Source organism: Dipteris shenzhenensis, chromosome 23 (genome assembly GCF_047967505.1).
Source record: "Dipteris shenzhenensis isolate YYH24624 ecotype China chromosome 23, Dip_SZ_1.0, whole genome shotgun sequence".
NCBI classification, from domain to species: Eukaryota; Viridiplantae; Streptophyta; class Polypodiopsida; order Gleicheniales; family Dipteridaceae; genus Dipteris; species Dipteris shenzhenensis.
The window spans coordinates 4,580,649-4,600,347 of record NC_141618.1 but is presented as its reverse complement, the minus strand read 5'-3'; the positions used below and the strand labels follow the sequence as shown (position 1 = coordinate 4,600,347).

The window sequence follows — 19,699 nt, the reverse complement described above, 5'->3', positions numbered from 1 at the left end:
ACTCGGGCTGTGTTGGTCCTTGATACAGACATTTCTTTAGAGTGTTGATGAGACCTAGCTTGTTACGTGGATTGGGCTATTTGTCCTTTGTTGGGCAAGGGTAGTCCATGATACATATCATTACAAGGACCTTCGACACTCAGTTTGTTAATTGTAGAGTTTGTGTTTAGGTATTTGGGCCATTTGTCCTTCTTTGGGCAAGAGTAGTCTTAATATCTATTCTCTTGTGTTGCTTGTGATTGTATGCTATTTGTTGTGCTCCTATAAAACTTGTCTCCTCTCTCTTGCCACCTCTACCAGATTCATCTAATGCTTTGTGCTGATGTTTACTCAGCGACAACTGTGACTCAATGTCCTTTGCTCTCTTGCTCCTATGCTTCTCCTCTGCCCATTGAGCATTCCATAAATATATTCTTTCTATATCATCAGCTAGTCGTTGGAGTCCTAGATCAGTGACACACTTAGTGACATTTCCAATGACACTGAGACACATGTGCTTGACCACTTCTAAGTGCCATAATCTTGCCTCCGTCAAATTTCCTTTTCCTCTCCTTGAAGTCGCACCTTGCCACACTCAGTATTGCATGAGTGAAGTCATCGAGTGATGTGGCATTCTGAATGGTGCTCTCGATAGCAGTCAGCAACATGCGACTAATCTCATTGACGAACTCCAACTAAGAGCTCTCATCACATCCCTTCTCTCATCTCTCCCGTAACTGACATCACCCATTCTGCATACAAGACCAATTGACAATGAGACAAAGAGCATGCTTCTTGATAACAAGATTGTTGTAGGCGAGAAAACAAGGATGTCAGCATAGTAAACACATACACATACACTATATAAAAATTAAAACATGTACATAGTACAAAGCATGTGAAGAGAGAAAGTTAGTTGGTCACATCATTCTTTAAAGAAGAAAACATAAGTGAGTTCATTTCGCATGCACATGAGCATCAAGCACAAATTGCTCATGTAGATGTAGATTGTAGATGGAATGTGCATTGTCAAACGTCACTACAATGCACACATGAGAATGAGAATGCAAGGAGAGATGACACAAATGCCAAACGAATGACAAAGTGCCGAGCTCTCGCATAGAGATGAACCTAGTGTAATGACACAAATGGCTGAATAAATGACCAAGTGTCAAAATCCTACATAACTTAAACAAACCCTACATAACTCTGCATTGTCGACTAAACAACCAAGTGCCAAGTCCACTTCTACCCCCAGAAACAACACACACGACCGACTAAATGACCAAGTGTTGACGACTTCTACGTAGTAGTGCACACTTCTAAGAACGACACACACAGTTGAATAAATGACTAAGTGCCAAACTATACCTAGATATTGGTTGGAAAGGAAGGTGTTATGTCTCAACGACACACATGGTCATAAAGATGACCAAGTGCTGAGGAGAGTAACATACATATGTGAACGACCCATCTTGTTGAATGAATGACAAAGGGCCGATAGCTAGGTACCATATATATGGCCTACTATTTTACTAGTTATAGAATTTTTGAACGACTTGATATGTCGAAAGTACGACATCAAGCCAAACATTTTTACATTAACTACCTAAACTAGTGAGATGACTCATTATGTCAAATTGACGACACAGAGCCGAATCAAAACTATGAAATTAAAATTCAAAATAACATAATGATAAAGGTTTAAATTTTACTTGAAGGCTGAAGGCTATAGGACAAGTAGGTTGTAGGGAGATGAATGTGAGGGAGCCCGTCGCCATATATAATAAATAGCCTGTCAGGCTTTTTGATTATCTTGGTTGGCCCCGGTAGGCTTTTGAGTTTTCCTGTTGGGCCTGACGAGACTTTGCCAAATCCCTTTGGGGTTTTTGTAGGTTATCAGGCCACTGCACACCAGCTTGTTACCAAGCTCTTAATAACATGATGATGTGAAGTTGTTATTAACAAACATTATTAACGTAAAAAAAGCCCGCGATTATGTAACTACTTGAACCTTGATAATGAAGCAAAACAATTTTCAACCACCACGCTAGTTTAGGATAGTCACAATTTCAACTACCAGGCTGGTGTAGGACATTCACAATTTCAATCAGCGAGCTAGTTTAGGACACGTTTAGGACAGTCAACCACCAAGGTGGTTTCAAGACACATTTAGGATAGTCACAATTTCAACCAATGGGATGGTTTAGGACACTGTCACAATTTCAACCACCGAGCTAGTTTAACATGAGGTCTCAACTTCGCATATTAGATAATAACAAGTATATTGCTTTTCATTTCCGAATTTCACAATTAGAAAATAACAATGTATTGCTTTTCATTTTTGAATTTCACAATTTCAATCACAAATTTAGTCAGTTAACTACTTGCTATTTGTCTTAAACCAGGTTTAGGACAATCACATTAAGTCCAAGCCATCCTAGTCTAGAAATAGTGGTATATGATCCGAATCGTAGGAAATTAAAGTTAACGAATTGAAGTACTAAGAAACACAAGAATTTCAACCACCGGGCTGGTCAACAACTAATGTCTATTCAACCACGTTGGTTCAGAACAATCACATAATTGGTGATTGAGCTGAAGTAGCCACGGTTTCATGATGTTCCAACCACGGGGCTGGTTTAATAAAATAATAATATACTGCTATTCTATTGCAAAATATATTATTGTTAATTTTTGCTCAACCAACCACACCACCGGGTTGGATGACAACTAATGTCTGTTCAACAATGCTGGTTCAGGACAATCACATAACTAGCGATTGAGCTGAACCAGCCTACGGTTGCATGATGTTCCAACCACCGGGCTAGTTTAGGACAATCACATTTAGTCCAAGCTTGGTTTAGGAAATGAAACAAGAAAACTATCCCAAAGCTCAATTATAAAAAACCACCGGGCTGGTTTAGGCACCATTGACCTGCATTGTATCTAGCATGTGTATGATGTGCTCCTCAAACACCTTACATCTCGTCTGCTTCTTACATATGTCCTTTTTATTTGGAGAAACTCTTGTATTCTCGTGCCAAAATGGCATCACTATACCAATGACTTTTGCACTTAGGCTGTCTCTCCTATTCTTGCATTCTGTTGAAGCCCATAGACTTCTCAGATCGGCATGATCATGCATTGCTTCTACTCTATGTTCAATAGATAGAGCCACGTTGATCCTTCTGATTGACATCTTTGACATTGTGCACCCAAGCCATTTCTCATTTGTTTCAGGGAACACCAATATAGCTAATATCATCCTCTTTGCAGCTAGTTGACCTAAGCTATGCACCCCTTTCACTTTTTGTAGGCCATTTCTTAGGTTAGAGATCATCGCCTCTTGGGCATGCATCTCTCGAGGTGTTGGTAGGGTTGTTACTCTACAAACTTTAGGGTGCAAGTTAAATCTTGTGAAGACTCGAGACTGGTAATCATTTGAATGGCTTGATGCTACTGCTTCGAATGCTTCCACCAATCGTGACACCACAGCTCGTGTCCTTTGCTCCGATGGCAATGATCGAATGCATGCATCTGCAGTCGCTTCTTGCTATTGCTCTACAAGGAGTCTTCTTTCTTCTCGTTGTTTCTCCCTTCATAGATGCTGCAAAAGTGTCTTCTGTTGACATTTCGATACCATGCCAGTGCAGTCCTCAACCCACAATCTCTTTCTTGTGCCTTGACCTAGCTTTTGAGCTTTCCTCTCTTGTAGCCTTTGTCTGCTTCTCTCGCAAGCCATAGCGAGCTGCATGTTGCCATTGATGCCATGGCCATGATCAATCTAGAATAGACCCAGAGAAGCTAGCTAGTGAGGTAAGCAAAGAATAGAAGACAACTTACCCGAAACAAGACAATGGCAAACCAAAGTCTATGCAAGGTCACGTCGAGGTGCGTGTGGGCGGCAGGGCAGGGGAAAGTTGCAGGTACTTAATCTTCCAAGATTTGATGGGTCGGAGGTGTAAAAATTTGAAATTTGTGGGAGTAGCAAAAATTTCAGCCGTCGATTTCCCCCCCTCCAGCGATACACGTCAACAGAAATGGATATCCCAAACAAGTGCAATGTGGCCTAAAATGCTTCAAAATACAAATAGGCCAAAGGGCACACTCTCGGGTTTGATGCTATGTATTATGAAATGCAATGACCTTTGGCATGCTTATGAGCCATATAGCAAGCAAGTGCATGGAAAAAGAAACAATTCGAAATTGTAAATAGTATTGGATTTAGGTTAAAAAAACATGCATATCTTCAAGAATGTGGGATCCATAATTTGGGAGCATTTAATTGGTGAGATATTTTTTGAGGGAGCATGAGAGGACCTGAGAGAAGTACAAAAGATGATTGAATTATGGCCATAAAGTTATGCTTTTGAAGGCATCATGGGTCCTCACAAAGAGAGGAAGTAACAATCAAGAGATACATTGGATCATTTTGAACACCGATGGCACACATGCTTTACCTAAAGGGAGATTTCATGTGGAACAATAAGGTTACTAGCCTCAAGTCTCATATTCAGGATAAGTTCTTACATGTGTGCTTTTATTGAAATTTGACACACTCTTCAGGCTTGCTTGATTTTGTACATAGCATTTATCATTGTTATAAGACACTTTTGTGTATATAGTTTATCCTTCCCATTGTGCTGAAAGGATGCTTATTAGAAGACATCAAAAGAGCCATCCAAAAGAAGAATAATGTGTTTCTGCATATGTACAAAAAAATCGTACAAAATGTAGGTAGGACCCATTGTTCTCCTATTAATCCCATTTATGGGTTAACAACAGTTTTCCTACATTGCAACGAAGGATAATTTAATAGATCTCTTCACGAAGGCTCTACTGTGGCCAAAGTTTGAAACTTTTTGGTAATCTCTACACTTGGTACCTTTTATCACGTGATTCTCCTTTCTTTGTATTATCGTAGGTTGCTATATCCACCATGGATGAGCATGTGCAACCATGTTTTAGTTTCCAAGTATATCTAAGATGTATCCAAGATACTTTATCCATATCATGTAGGGGGTTTTGTTGCCATTTACCCCTAGTATAGCCTCGTAGGCTAGTTAGGACCAGTTAGTCCTAGTTAGGCTAGCTATGACATTTAGTCCTAAGTTGTTTGGGGCATATATTGGCCACTATTGTGTATTACCATTATTCATTTGCAAGCACGCTTGATTTCTCTCGGCCCTTTTTCTCCTCCCTTGCATTCTAGCTTTCTTCCATTGCTCCTTACATCCAACATTTGGGATCACAAATGGCATGGAATATCTAGAAGGTCACTTCAAATGTCAAGCGAAGCCCTACCCACATTGGATGATACAAGGAATATAGAGACATTGGCAGGCCTATTTAGGTTGAATAGTGGATGGATAGGGATTTAGAGCTATTGTCAATGATTATTGAGATGACATTGGATGGAATGTTGCTGAATCATCTCCTTGAGGATACTTTTTTAAGGCATGGAATACCCTAAAGGATATGTGCAAGAGAAATAACCCCACAAGAAGTTTTAACCTCAAGAATCAATTGTTCACCACCCATCAAGATGAAGGAAAGAGAATATGGGAATGGTTACCTCCATTTGAAGAGTGCCAAGGATGACTTATATTTGTTATTAAGCTGGATCAATGGGAGATTGTTAAGAAGACAAAGATTGAAAGAGTGACAATCATGCTTATGAATAGAGCTCTTGCTCCGTCAATAACAAAAGTAGACTCAAAATATTTGAGTGTACAATCAGAGAAGCACATTTGCTGGTTGGGTGCATTTGAGGTAAGCACAAACTTGGACTTTAAATGGTTTTCCATATTTAAAATGCGTTGATCTTTGATTCTATTTATATTGCCTTGATGATTTGATAAAGATGGATTTTCCAACGATAGGTTATTACAGAGGACCACCAAACATTGTTTTGGGTGTTCCACCAGACGGAAATACTAGTAGTCACATCAAAAAACAAGTTCCAAGAGGGCAACTTCATGTCGAAGGAAAAGGTAATTTTCAAGATGGCGGGGGACCTTAAGACCCTAAAGTGCATGTTCAACATAGGCAAAGGAGGTAATTCTAAATCTCCATGACTTTACTGCAAGGAGCTAGCCTGTGTAATGGATCCTAAATGGTGGAGGAGAGATCCTAAGAGGGATAACACTGATCTAAATTCAAAGCAGTCTTGGACATCCCTTTGTGCAATGTCCATATATGCACTTTGCATGCTTTATGTTGAATCATTGAAAAGCTGGTTTTTTATATATATTGCATTCGCTTGGAAGATTCGACCAGAAAATCCTAGGAAAAAAGAAATTATTGCCTAAGAAAAAGTATTATCGGACATGTTTCTTCATGGAGTAGATGTACATATCATAACAGACCTGAAGAAGTCAACAAATCGAAAGGATGTTCCCATCAAACCATCAATTGGTGGAGTCAAAGCTAGAAGGTTTTTATCAGAACCAAAAAGAGAATGGAAGCTTGGTAGATGATTGACATATGTTTCGAGGGTGAAATAGGGCCTTTGGAAGCTTGTGCATAAGGCTCTCAACAAGGATGAGGCAGATGGTGTAGCTAGAAATGTGAAAGCAGAAGTATGGAAATCATTGGTCAAGCTATCCATACTTTGTGACAAAAGACAAGGACTAGGAGCGATCACTATTCATTAGAAGAGGAGATTAAAGCTTTTGGAAAGTCAATGAAACGAGCTTGGACAAGTTGTAACATAACACACTATATGGTAAGCAAAACTAATTTGTCTTATAAGGAAGATGATCTTGGTTCTTGTTAGCACAAAATAGTAACTTAATCTTTTCTATTATTGCAGCATATTATCTATAACCACCTTCCCTATTTTGTGAAAAAGTATGGATGCCTTGCAATTTGGTCTACACAAGGAATGGAGAAGTCTCATTACACAACAAGAAAGCCTTTTTTTTGACACACACAACATTTTGGAGGAGCAATGAAGGCAAATAGTCTCAAAGAAGTATTTAAATGGCTCTATAGATGTGTACTAAAAAGGTTACAAATAAAGAAAAAAGTTGCATTATCACAAGTTAAAATTACCTTCAACATGGCACAAAAGAAATGAAGAAAGAAAATTCTGGACAACTCAGCGACTATGCAGAAACATACAGAATGGAGACAGCCAAAGATCTTTTTGGATCACAAATGGATTGATAGATCTTAAAAGCTTATAAAGAAATGCATCAATGTGCGACCCATTTGAGAAAAGCAGAGACGACATGATTTATTTGAAGAAATTTGATACAAATTCAAAGTTCACTATCTTTTGTTGTAGTCCTTTACAAATACAGCATGATTGCCCAGGCCAACAATGCTCAAGGTAGGTTACTTTCTAACCTACATTGCGTATTCTCTTGCACATGGAATAAAAAATCCTATACATCTCGATGGTTATGGGAAGCACCATTTTATAAGGTTTAGAGAGTCCGATTCCAGAGGCTAAACATAGAGAAGGAGGCTAGCTTGATGAGAAAGAAGCAAAAGAAGATAACTTCTCAATTAATATCACTTTGTCTTTTCACTAGTTCACCTGGTAACCACCAAAAAATGTTGATATCGATGGTAAATTAAAATCTTGGTAGAAGACATCTTTTTGATATAATTTGAAAGTTCAAAAAATTGCCCAAGTCCCCTTTCTCTGCTCCCCATGGAGGCTTTTAAGAAAATTGTCATCTTCAGTATATAGATACAATATCAAACAAACAATAATGAGAAAGATTTACACGCTCATAATAAAAATGATATAGCAAAGAAAAGAGTGATAACGTACCTTAATGTTCTCATCATCCTCCAAAATTTTATCCTTCCAAAGATCAGTGCTTCTTTCGAAGCTAATCTTTGCTTTTCTCTATTCTTGTACCTTTGGCTGAATATTCATCTGCATTTTAACTTGATTGCAGATCTAATTATCTATCTCCTTGATATTTGTGGCTTTTTGAAAGCACATAGATAGGGCTTCCTTGGGGTTAAATGAATCTTCAAGAATCATCAATTCATCATCCTCAATTCCAACAACTTTGTCTAAACTACAAGCTTGAGCAATCAATGTAATGGCGCAATCTTCTCTCAAGTCAAATAGAATGAGTATGTCTGATAGCAGACAATACTCTTAACCTTGAATAGTAAAGGATGAAAGCATGGCGATAATAAGACTACATGTCACAAAATCCATTCTTTCAGTAGAAACTGCTTCTTTAAGTGTTTTTGACTTCAAAGCTATAAGATCCAAAGATGTAGTCTCTTTACTCTCTTCCTAAAGATTAATATCTTGCTCTTCTAATTCATGTGCCTCTTCAATACTATCAACTTTTTCTTCAAAATTAGTTTCTTCCTAAGGATCTTCCTTAGCCTATTCTGATATGTCTTCAGGAGATCCATAATAAAGATGTAGGTACCAGGAACATAGCAAAAGAAAGACTCTCTTCTAAGAGCCTACATCTTCTAGCATGATATATGGAAGTTGCCTTGTATATTTGGGGCAAGGTATCAAATCTCCTATTTGTAGGGAATCTAAGCTTTTATTCCTTTACTAGATCCTTTATGTGAATGTAAGCCTTGTCCTCTATGACCTCCCTACCCTTCTCTTTAACCCTTTTAAATTATGCCTCTTTTGCTAAAAAATCTCTGTGCATCTCCAATATGGCAATGTAATCTAGCTCTCGATTCCACATCTCATAGAAAAGATGAAAATTCTGTTGAGCATCTCACTTCTCTTGAAATTCAAAAAGCATCAAATTTGATGGCTTCTCATCTTCATCTAAGGCCTTTCCTTGGAATGGAATTGTCTTTTTTGCAAAAGGCTTCCCTTTCATACTTGCTTTCTCCTTTTCATCTTTTGTCTCTTTCATGCCTGTACTTTCCTCTCCTGTTTTTGCAATCTCCTCTTCTTTAATGGAATTAGGGATCTTTCTTCTACACCATGCATCAAGAATTAAAATGCTTCATCTACACCTTGCATCAAGAATTGAAATACCTCTCTCTCTCTCTCTCTCTCTCTCTCTCTCTCTCTCTCTCTCTCATTTATGTCATGGGAGACATGAGGGACCAAAAATGGCTATACAAACTAAATATAGTAAATCTGTCTGCACTCTTTCTAAACTTAAACTAATCGATGTTCCCCGTCTCTCTCTCTCTGTCTCTCTCTGTCTCTCTCTGTCTCTCTCTCTCTCTCTTCTCGTGCTTTAAGCCCTTCCTTGGATAACCACAAAAATCAGCAAATAAGGAAATTTTATAATCCCAGAGAATGCCCTCTCTCTCTCTCTTTATATATATATAAATATATACAAATAAACAAATAAATATATAAATATATATGCCATCATGCTTTAAAAGTATTTGGAGAATCCTGGCATAAAAAATAGGCACTAAAAGAAATTGTGCAACAGAATGCAATTTGGAGGGTTGGGAAGTTCCCATTCCTCCAAATCGCATTCTATTGCACACTTTTCTAGTTAGTTGCAGTTAAAGCCCACGGTTGGGGAGGGCGAGAGAGAGAGAGAGAGAGAGAGAGAGAGAGGGAGAGAGAGAGCATATCATGTAGGCATGGAGAAAGCACAAACAAATGAAGAACTCCTCACAATCAAGATACCCATGTGAATTTTTGGAAATGTAAACAGAAAGTAAATCCATGAATATAGATAGAGACAAAGACTATAGGTGAACTAAGAAGCACTAATTAGAATGAAGCAAGATGACCATAATTCGAATTAGTATTTCTTTGTCCTGGCACTGCGAAGAAATATTAACGTAAGGTAAGACTCTTGAAGCCGTTTCTAAGCTAAACTTGCTGAATCATTTACCTTACAAAAACCCATGTTACTCAAAGCTCACAATAATGAACTACCTACGCAATTGGGTTATATGGTTTCTAAGCTTGTTAAAAAAATTGACACAAAATTTGACAAGTTTGAAGCTCGCAGCGTTGATCATGCTGAACTTCCATCACTCAATTCTTCAATATGTATTGGAACCTATGCTTGAAAATCATTCTCTACCCTTTTTCCACAATCTTCGAACTTGCGCTGGGACATTTTGGTTCTCCTTCTACCCATATGCACTACTCATGAATCTAAACTATGTCCATGACAGATGAAGAGCTTTGATCGCTTGTTCACATCATCAGATTACGAGAAAGTGGAAAGTAATTCGAAGGCTCACATCGTGCTAACCACTCATGTCATCCTAATGCGTAAGAAGTCATTTCGATTCCTCACGTGTATGGCAGCCAATGAGTGCTGAGCAAATAGGACTGGAGCCTTCAAGGTGCTCTTCAGTCAGCTGACTATAGGATTGTCCTGGCTTGCTAAAGATGCAGTTGCATTGGGATTGCATGCTAGAGACACTATTGCAAAAGAGAGTCCATACATATGCAACTGTTAAACTGGCCAAGTAGTTCCAAAGGTTTTGCTAGAGATTCGCAAGAACAACGACCTTCTGAAGCTAAGTGCAAGTTGCAGGCGGGAGAACTTTTTAGCTGTTGATCCGCACCCAAAAAGGACTAGAATTGTGCAAGGGAAGATGCCATAGCAAGAGCCAAAATTAAAAGCATCAAGAATGCTCAAATTGAAGGGGCGTCAAAGTCACAGGGAGGCAAACACACCAAGAGAGTGTGTGTGTGAGGCAAGATACGAGCTATGGTAGCTAAGTGAAAGACGTCGTGAGACATTGTCAAGGAAAGCGAGCTCATGCATGGATATAGCATCACAAAAGTGACAAAAGAGGACCACAATTCTGTTGTATCTCTTCTATAATATTGATTCGACAAACAAAAAAACGACTTGCAAGAATTCTGCAGGTAGTATAAAACAACATAGACTTAGTGATTTAGCTCATGGCAGTTCTTACTTAAAAGAATAGCTTCGTGTATTTGTCTGCTGTTTATTGAAGACGCTGCACCTTCCACCAATAAGCCCAAACTTGCAAATCAAGTAGACCGAATAGGTTTGAAACGTTTATATAGTCTTTTTATTGTGAAAAGCACCTATATGCTTTTAGTGAGACATTAATATAGTTTTTTAACTATGAAAAGCACCTATATGCTTTTAGTGCCTAGCTTTTACATCAAACAAAATCAAGGGCATAAGATGAACCAGATCAAGGGATTAGATTCATGACACATGGCGCAAGGGGGTGTGAGAAAACCCAAACATCTCCCTAGGCTGCTTGCCGTAAAAATAGTTCAAGAATTTACAAAAACGAAAACATGTGGTCATCCCAAAAATCACCATTCAAGGGTAGCTACTATGTTTTACATGTGCTTGAATGGCCATTAGATGGGACAAATAAAAAATCAGCATCCAAGGGTCATCCCAAAAATCACCATCCAAGGGTAGCTACTATGTGTTACATGTGCTTGAATGGCCATTAGACTGGACACAATTAAAAATCAGCATCCAAGGGTCATCCCAAAAATCACCATGCAAGGGTAGCTACTATGTTTTACATGTGCTTGAATGGCCATTAGACGGGACACAATCAACCTCTCCATGGAAACCATACATTTATGCTTATTTCCACATTTATGCTTTAAAATCTGTGTTGTTTGTCTCTGTAGATGATGACATTTAAGGAGTAAGACAAGGGCGCATCATTGTGAATTGTAGAATTCCACCTTCAAATCAATGATCGGGTCTAAAATTATAACTGCATGAAAACAATATACGATGGTGTATGAAAATATTTGAAACCCATTAAGATATTCATCAGCCTCATTGCAACTCTCTTCGGAGAAAACCGGAAATTGCATGACAAACCCAATGTACGCAATCAAGTAAGAGGGGATAACAGCCGCCCCAGACCAACGAAGAGCGATGAACTCATGGCCGAGAGACCGGTGCAGTAGATCGCAGAAGAGCTTATTGGAGCTGCAACGTTGATGGATGTCAACTGAATATACCTCATGGCCGAGAGACCGGTGCAGTGGATCACAGAGGAGCTTATTGTAGCTGCAACATTGATGGATGTCAACTGAATATTCCTCCCACCCAAAATCCCAGCAAAATCCTTGAAAGAGTAGAGGTGCTGCAACCAGTCGGACTCCCTGTCCAAAGAGGGTGGAACACCAATTAACAGTAGTTATGGTTTGTGGGAGAAACAAGGAGAGAAAGATGATCAGAGGAGAAGGAAAAGCAGCTTTTCAAGTTACAGCACACAGGGAGCACTCCAGCTGGGGTGGGATGTGGACAACAGCTACGCGTTGAAGGTAGGCTAGATAGGGTGTGAAGACGAAAGAGTGAGTTGAAGTTGGACGAAGAATTGTGCAGGGATGAAAGCAGGAGTCAGTTGATAAGCGAGCTGGATGATAAGGCAGTTAAATGCATTTTGTTGACTACAGCAGTCAGAGCAAGGCTTACCGTCTCTACAATCCTCAGACAAGAAGTATTTTTGTTAGTAGAGATGTGATTTTTGCAGTAAACTCAGATCAGATCATGACTGAGTTTTATAGACAGCTGCATACGGGCACTTAGGATTTTTTTGAGGGGTTGATTCTACTGATCATGACTGAGTTTGATAGACAGCTGCAAACAGGCACTCAGGATGTGTTTGGAGGGTTGATTACACGGGCTAAGAGAAAGAAAGTGGTGATGAAGGTGAACCAATGGAGCTGAGAGGAAAGCAGGCTGAGAGAGCAAAGGTGAATGAAGAAGGTGAGAATTCGGAGATGGAAGGATTGAGGAGGTGGAGAAATCAAAGTAATTGGGTGAGTGAAAGAGAGTGAGTGAGAGAGAGAGTGTGTGTGTGTGAGAGAGAGAGAGAGAGAGAGAGTGTTAGTTTGCAAGCTCAGAGGAGGTATCAGAGAAGAAGCCAGTGTGCTTGAGGATGGTGTTACGAACTCGGCTGAGATCTCTGCCTTTGAGCGTCCAAACGGAGAAGGCAGTAGAACTCCACTCTTTGGCCAGCAGCTCATGAGGGGGAACCCTCTCCTCTTCTTCTTCCATCTCCACCTCCTGCAGATACCACCCATTTCTCTTCGTGTTGCTCTCATCACCTCCACCACCACCACCACCACCACCACCAAGTAGCTTCGACCAGTCCGGTACATTCACAGGAGCCGATTGGTGGCGATGTTGCTGCTGAGCTTGCTTCTCGAGCTCACCTTGTTGCTGTGGTTGCATGATATTGCTGCTGCTGCTCTTGTTGTTGCTATGGCTACTCCCTGATAGCTGGTGCATCGCCATGCTACTATAACTCTTGCACCTTGCCACCGCCATCACCCTCCTGTTGCTCAGCTTGTAGCTATGGTGACTCGTAGCTTGCTGCACCACCGTCACCCCAACTCCTTCTTCATCTAAGGCCGCTGTCAGCCCCAACGTCGCGTCCTTCGCCACCATGCCTAGCCGTCCAGCATTGCCGTTGCTGCTGATATCGATATTGTTGTTGCTTATGCTCCTTCCATCGTCTTTGCTGCTCACCATTGCCTTGCTCGCACCACACGTTCCTTGTTCTGCAATATACCCATGCCTCCCTTCGCCTTCCACATCCTCGAACCCTTCTCTGCCTCTCGCCGTCTTCTCCCACACTTCCTCCTCCTCCTCTTCCTCCTCCTCGTCCACCTCGTTTTGCTGAGTCCATCCTCCGTCCTCTTCCTCGAAAACTGGCCCCTCGTTCTCAGCTGTCGGCAGCACCTCCGACGGCCATTTGGAGCTCGAGCTGGAGCGAATGCCTAGAAGTAGATCGAATCGGCTTGGACTGTTAGATGAGCACATGGCTCCAGGCGCAAGCTTGCGGTCGTGCAAGAGGGGCTTCGACAATCCTGCGGAGAGAAAACCTTCTCTCCGGGACAAAGCTTCGGAGGGTAAACTATCAATCCTCGCCATCAGTACCCCTCAAGAGTATATGGCCTTCTCTCTCTGTCTCTCTCTCTCTCTCTCTCTCTGTGTCTCAGCTCTCTTCTCACGCGCACACACACACAATCACAATTTCTCCGTCTCTGGCTGAACGCATCAGACAACGTAACCACCTGGCTCTTCACATAGATGGTTCCTTGCTCATCTCGAGCTACCTTGACTAATGCCCCCGCTTAACTTTGGTACATTCCGGGCCTCCCCATTTCAAACGTGACAATTGCAGAAGATCATCGATTCATATGAAACTCGGGTCCCTGGCCCGGGCCTGCGTCGACACCGGAGCCGCGGCCCGGCGCTGGTCTCCGCGATAGCTGCATCACCTTCGTCACCATGACATGCGACGGGACGGATCGCAGTCGCATTCTTCAGCGAGTAACTTGGTAAATTACACCATTGATCCGAGCTCCGGAGAGTTGAGAAGGTGCAATAGCACCCCGCGCCAAGCGGCCAAACGATTCTAAAAGCCTAGTGGGAGGTGTGCACACTGCACACTGGTGACTGCACACTGCACCGTGCATACCGACGCCAACTACCATGATGATTCCATCGCCGCACGCACTGGATCTGCTCTAAACGTACAAGTTGCTGCAGGCCTCCAGCCTGCAATTCGTGCGGTAGGACGCCGGCACTGCAGGATACCTGAACCTTTGAAGGCTGATGAGATGAGGCCTGACTCGAGAACTAACTAGAGCCTAGAACAAGGTCCACGATCACAAATTCACAATGCTTCATAATTTCAAAATTGCCGCAAGCAAAGATACTCTTACTCTAGAATCTGGCTACCTAGATCGAGGGAGCTCCTGATTGCATTGAACATTCATGCCCAAATCCGAGAGCTGACGGCAACATCCAGAAGAGTCCAGCAGTGACTCGCGAAATTCATCGCAAAATCAGAGGCTTGATTGTCAGACAGATTCCCAGGCTAAACACTAAAATATCCAAGATGCCTTGTGTCATTGACGTCTACAAATCAGACCGCTCGGTCTTGCATGCGTACACCCCTTGATCATTGCAGCCTAGATCTCTCTCTCTCTCTTTTTACCATCCAAATGTATCAACTTTCAAGCTCGCCACAGGATTTCTAGCTTTTGCTGACCACATGCACATCTTAAAAGAATTGGGTGGTCATCATCATCGTGTCACTTTGGGACCCATGCTGGCATGAGAACTTTGCCTGTGGAGGGTCACAAAATTGGCGAAATGTATCTCACACTTTTCCTATGGAGAGAGCTTATAAGTAAGATGAGGAGTGGTCATCGTCATGGAGTCACTTTGGGACCCATGCTACTCTTATCCTTTGCCTATGGAGTCACTTTGGGACCCATGCTACTCTTGTCCTGTGCGCGGTAGAGTGCCACACAATGGCAAAATGTATTGCACAACTTACAGAAGTTAAGTGTAGAGTTGTTGAGGTTATACCTTATACTTCTAAGAAAATTGAAGATAAGATGAAGTAGGCAATAACCAAACAACTCCAACTGATACTCAAGGCAAGGAAGTGAAGAAACATAGCAAGATTGAAAATTGCGGTTTAAAATGATTGTTGTGAGACTAGGAAAGTGAAGATTACGGCATTTAAATGGTAACTAGACCTAAAAATACCCATTTCTTGAATGTTTTTCTCATTCATCTTTTGGTGCATAGATTCCTCTAATGCTCAAGCACTTTAATGCGCACTAGCCTTTTAAACAAATAAGGACCTTGGACATTACATGGGTAATTTCTTTAAATTCTTATTATGATGGTTCCCATACAACCAATAATTCCATCAAAATGGCTACCTTGGGAGGTGATATAGGATAAAGACTATAATTGAAAGGAGACGTAAAACACTTTGGCATTTGTGTGATCACTCTTTAGAGCATTCAAATACTATCATATGCATTCTAGGCACAAGAAAAAAGCTTCTTCTTTTTTTTCAAAATTTGTATTTATATTAAGGGGGTGGTTAGTCCCAAAAGGTAAGACCATGTTCAAAATTTGGTCAAACAGTGGGCATAGCCCTTAACCTATGTTGCAAGCAGCCCTACCCCATTTTACCCAACTATTAAAGCAACCTCTACCTCACATAGTGCATTACTCACGACGTGCTCTTTCTTATTATCTTGCCAAAATCCTTGAGGTACCCCTTGACTTTTTTGATGATAGGAGTCTCCCTTAAGCTGATTCCTTCTATGGAAAGTGGCATGGTTTCTGTGTAGTGGCCGTTTAGCCAAGCGCTTTGCAATTGTGTGGGAGGGTGGCAAGACATGTTTGGTAAAAAATTGGTGGGGCTCACGACTCATTTTTTCTTAGGATCTAATTGGCACAGAGCTCTACTTGGCGACAGCATGATGTTACCTTCCATCTTAGTGGCTTGTTGGCCATATATCTGGGCTCTACCCGATATGGGACATCAAAAATAGCATAGTGTTTCGGCATGACGTCAGTATCGACTTAAGGGAAAAAAGCTTCTTAATATACTTTGGTATAAGAACTCATTTTCTAATATTTGTGTACATTTATCTGTATACATTAAAATAGTCTAATATCTCTAATAATGCATCTTGTTAACTTACACATGTGGCAACACACACTTTTTAAAGGGTGACAACATAGAGCATCTTTGGTGCAAGTTTGGTTCTACTTTTAAAATTGGAATATAGTTGAAACGACTTCCTATGAAAAACACTAAACCTCCTTAACATTTGCATGCTAGTCCTTTCCATATTATTAGGAAAAACCATGTTGATGTTACGTTGAGAGATCTGAGGTCCATGGAAGAGACATACTTCAAGAATACTTGATGTTTCAACCATTATAAGGCATAAACAAGTCCTTCCATAGACTAGTTTGATAGTACTTATTGGGCAATATGTTAGCCCATTACACATCAATCATTTCACACTACCAAAAAAGTAAAGAACAACTTGACACGGAAGATGCTTTCATAATGCCTTTTTATAAATGAAAAAGCATTCCTTGATGTCTTTTCCAATTAAAAAAGGTGGCATCGTGCCTATATAGGCTAGTGAGAAAGGTGGCATCATGCCTGTACGGTCTGGTGAGAAAGGCCTTAAAAGTTTACCTTTGTACTTTGAAAGGAATCTCTACTACTTTAATGGTTGGCTTGCTTCCATACATTAACTCTTAATGTGTCATAATATGTACACATATTTACACTGAGTTTCACTTAAAAGGTCTAGCTTAGGGCTCATTAGGTTATGAATTCCATTTTTATATCAAACATTGTCTTAGTTTGGCAATGCTCATAGTTCCTTGCCACATTGAACTTTTCTTCTCTAAATGAGCTTGGTACCACCAATCAAGGATCTAGCTTCAACCATGAGGGGCACAAGTTTTCTTGTCATGAAATGTTTTTCCATCTTTTAAATTAAAAATTTCTACATTCTTCCTTGAGATGTGATCCCAAGGCCCCCCATCCTCATACCATCCTCATAGGTGTTGGTGCAAAAAGTTCAATAGCTATAAGGGTACACACAAATGCATTGGAATTTGGGTGGAGCATTATAGTAGTGGGGCCTAATGTTATCATTTCCTCTAGATTCATTGGGCTATGTTTTGATTGATGGGTGGAAGATTGCTTTTCTTAATCTTTATGCACCCAACAACAGCGGAGAGTGCATTTGGTTCCTCAAAGAAGATTATCATGCATCACATTTTTGCGTTGGGACAAATACACATAGGGATAGAGCATGATTAGGTGTAGCCATTTTGGATGTAATGACTTTAAAGGCATGCTCTACAACCAATGGAATAAAATACAATTTTGTTAATGCAAATATTCGATGCACTACCTTAATCTTTAAGCTAGTGCATGGAACCATAATTTAAGCAACTTGTTTTTATAAAGTATAGTATAAGGTGTGCCTTTTTGTATTTTGTTCTAAGATTGGCTACACCATTCATGCTTTCACCATCCTAGGCTAAGTTTCCCCTAACTATTGGTGATTCTTAAAGTTACTTTTAAAATGATCCCTGTATGGATTTGCTTTATCTTGCCCTTGAATACTATGCCTAATTCACATATTCCCAATAGTACATTTTACAACAAGTACTTATTGGACCAAAACCATCATTTACTTATGTGACAAGGCAACCAAAATCAATAATAATGGTGGCCGACAAAATATACGATTGAGCTCTCAATTGTCATGTTGCTTATACTTTTTTATATGAAATTTTAGAGGCACTTTCTTAAGATGAAATATTTTAAGTTGCATTCCACATATAATTCTCTTAGAAAGAATCTAAACAAACTAATGCTAAATTAATTTAGAATCTAAACAAACTAATGGTAAATTAATATAATCTTATTGTCTAAACATGATTATATGGCATGCAAGAGTTTGACAAGAATTCATCTATTGACACAAAAGCGAAAATAAAAGCTTGACTTTTGAGTAATGTTGATATCCACTGAAAAGCACTAGGTGACACAAGTTGGAAATAGTAGACAACCATGGTCTACATAAGAGCATGTTAGAAGAAGAATCATTATTGGAGTTCATAAGTTTTATTGACTTATGTTCCACATACAACAAAGGCCCATCGTTGAAAAATTCCACTACAATTTGATCATACAATTTTCTCAAAATGTACAATGAAAGAAAGGGAAATTTCATGACACATGAATAAATGTATATTAAAGTTCCACGTTGGATTTAAAAATATTTTATTGCAAAGTAGTTGAAATGGATTTTAAAACATGCCAATAAGTCTCTCACTAACTTATGCAATTTGAATTTAGTATTATTGCAACAAAAGTGGGTAGCATTGTGCATAAAGGAGAACCATATAGACAACCATGGCCAACATAAGAGCTTGTTAGATGTAGAATCGGCTTATAAGATCTTCTTACTTATATTTTACATATAGCAAAGGCCTATTATAAAAAAATACCACTAGAACTTGATCATAAGATTTTCTCAAAATGTACAATGAACAAAAGGGAAATTTTATGAGACATGTGAGGAAATTCATATTAAATTCCCATCACAAATTTGAAAAGAGTTTATTGCAAAGTAGTTGAGATGGATTTAGAAACATGCCAATAACTCTTTGATAATTCATAAATTTTAAATTTAGTATTATTTCAAAAAATATGGGTGCCATCGTGCATAAAGGAGAACCAAATGGAATATTTTTTACATAGAGGATTGAAAAAATTCTTATCATTGTGAAATTACGATGATTTAGCATAACTTTAGAAAGAGAAAGTGTGCCAAAAATAAGGCTACATTACGAAAAATTTTAATAGAAATTTTAAAAACATACATGATTTTGATACTTTTAAAAATATGTATAGGTTCCGTACACCCTTACATTCAAATTCACATTTTCAATTGGTGCAAATTCTGGGTACAATTTACTTGGAAGATATAATTTTAATATTTGGAATCAATACATCTAGCCAAAAATGGAAGAAGTGCATCATCTTACTCTATAAACTACACATCCTCCTCCATATCAACATTGATAATATATATGTAATCATCATCAAGATCATCTTTGTTATACTAAATGATAAAGTGGACAAGCCATCCTTCTTAACATTATTAATATGAATATGAAAGTGGTTAAGCCATCCTTCTCAACATTATATTTCTTCACCCTATACAATTCCTCGAGGGGTTCACATCACAAAATTTTAGTGGACTATGTGCATTCAAAACGAGGGGTAATTCAGAATTTTCAAATTTCAAAACAAGATTACAATAACAAGAGGGGTTTTTAAGTTCAACTTTAGAAAAAAATCACTTAGTTCATAAGTAAAGAGGGGTGTTTTTATTCAGGAGAAAATTTTAGTTGAGGGGTTTTTTAACACCCCTTGAACACACATGATACATATGGTT

General features: G+C 39.5%; 1 protein-coding gene across 1 annotated transcript; it reads right to left on the bottom strand.

Moving 5' to 3' along the window:
- Positions 1 to 11,609: 11,609 nt before the first annotated feature.
- On the bottom strand, positions 11,610 to 14,657 carry LOC147886892 (uncharacterized). The gene has a single exon (XM_087394960.1). It carries the CDS (start codon positions 13,812 to 13,814, stop codon positions 12,765 to 12,767), a length of 1,050 nt encoding a protein of 349 aa, XP_087251086.1. The 5' UTR covers positions 13,815 to 14,657; the 3' UTR covers positions 11,610 to 12,764.
- Positions 14,658 to 19,699: the final 5,042 nt, after the last annotated feature.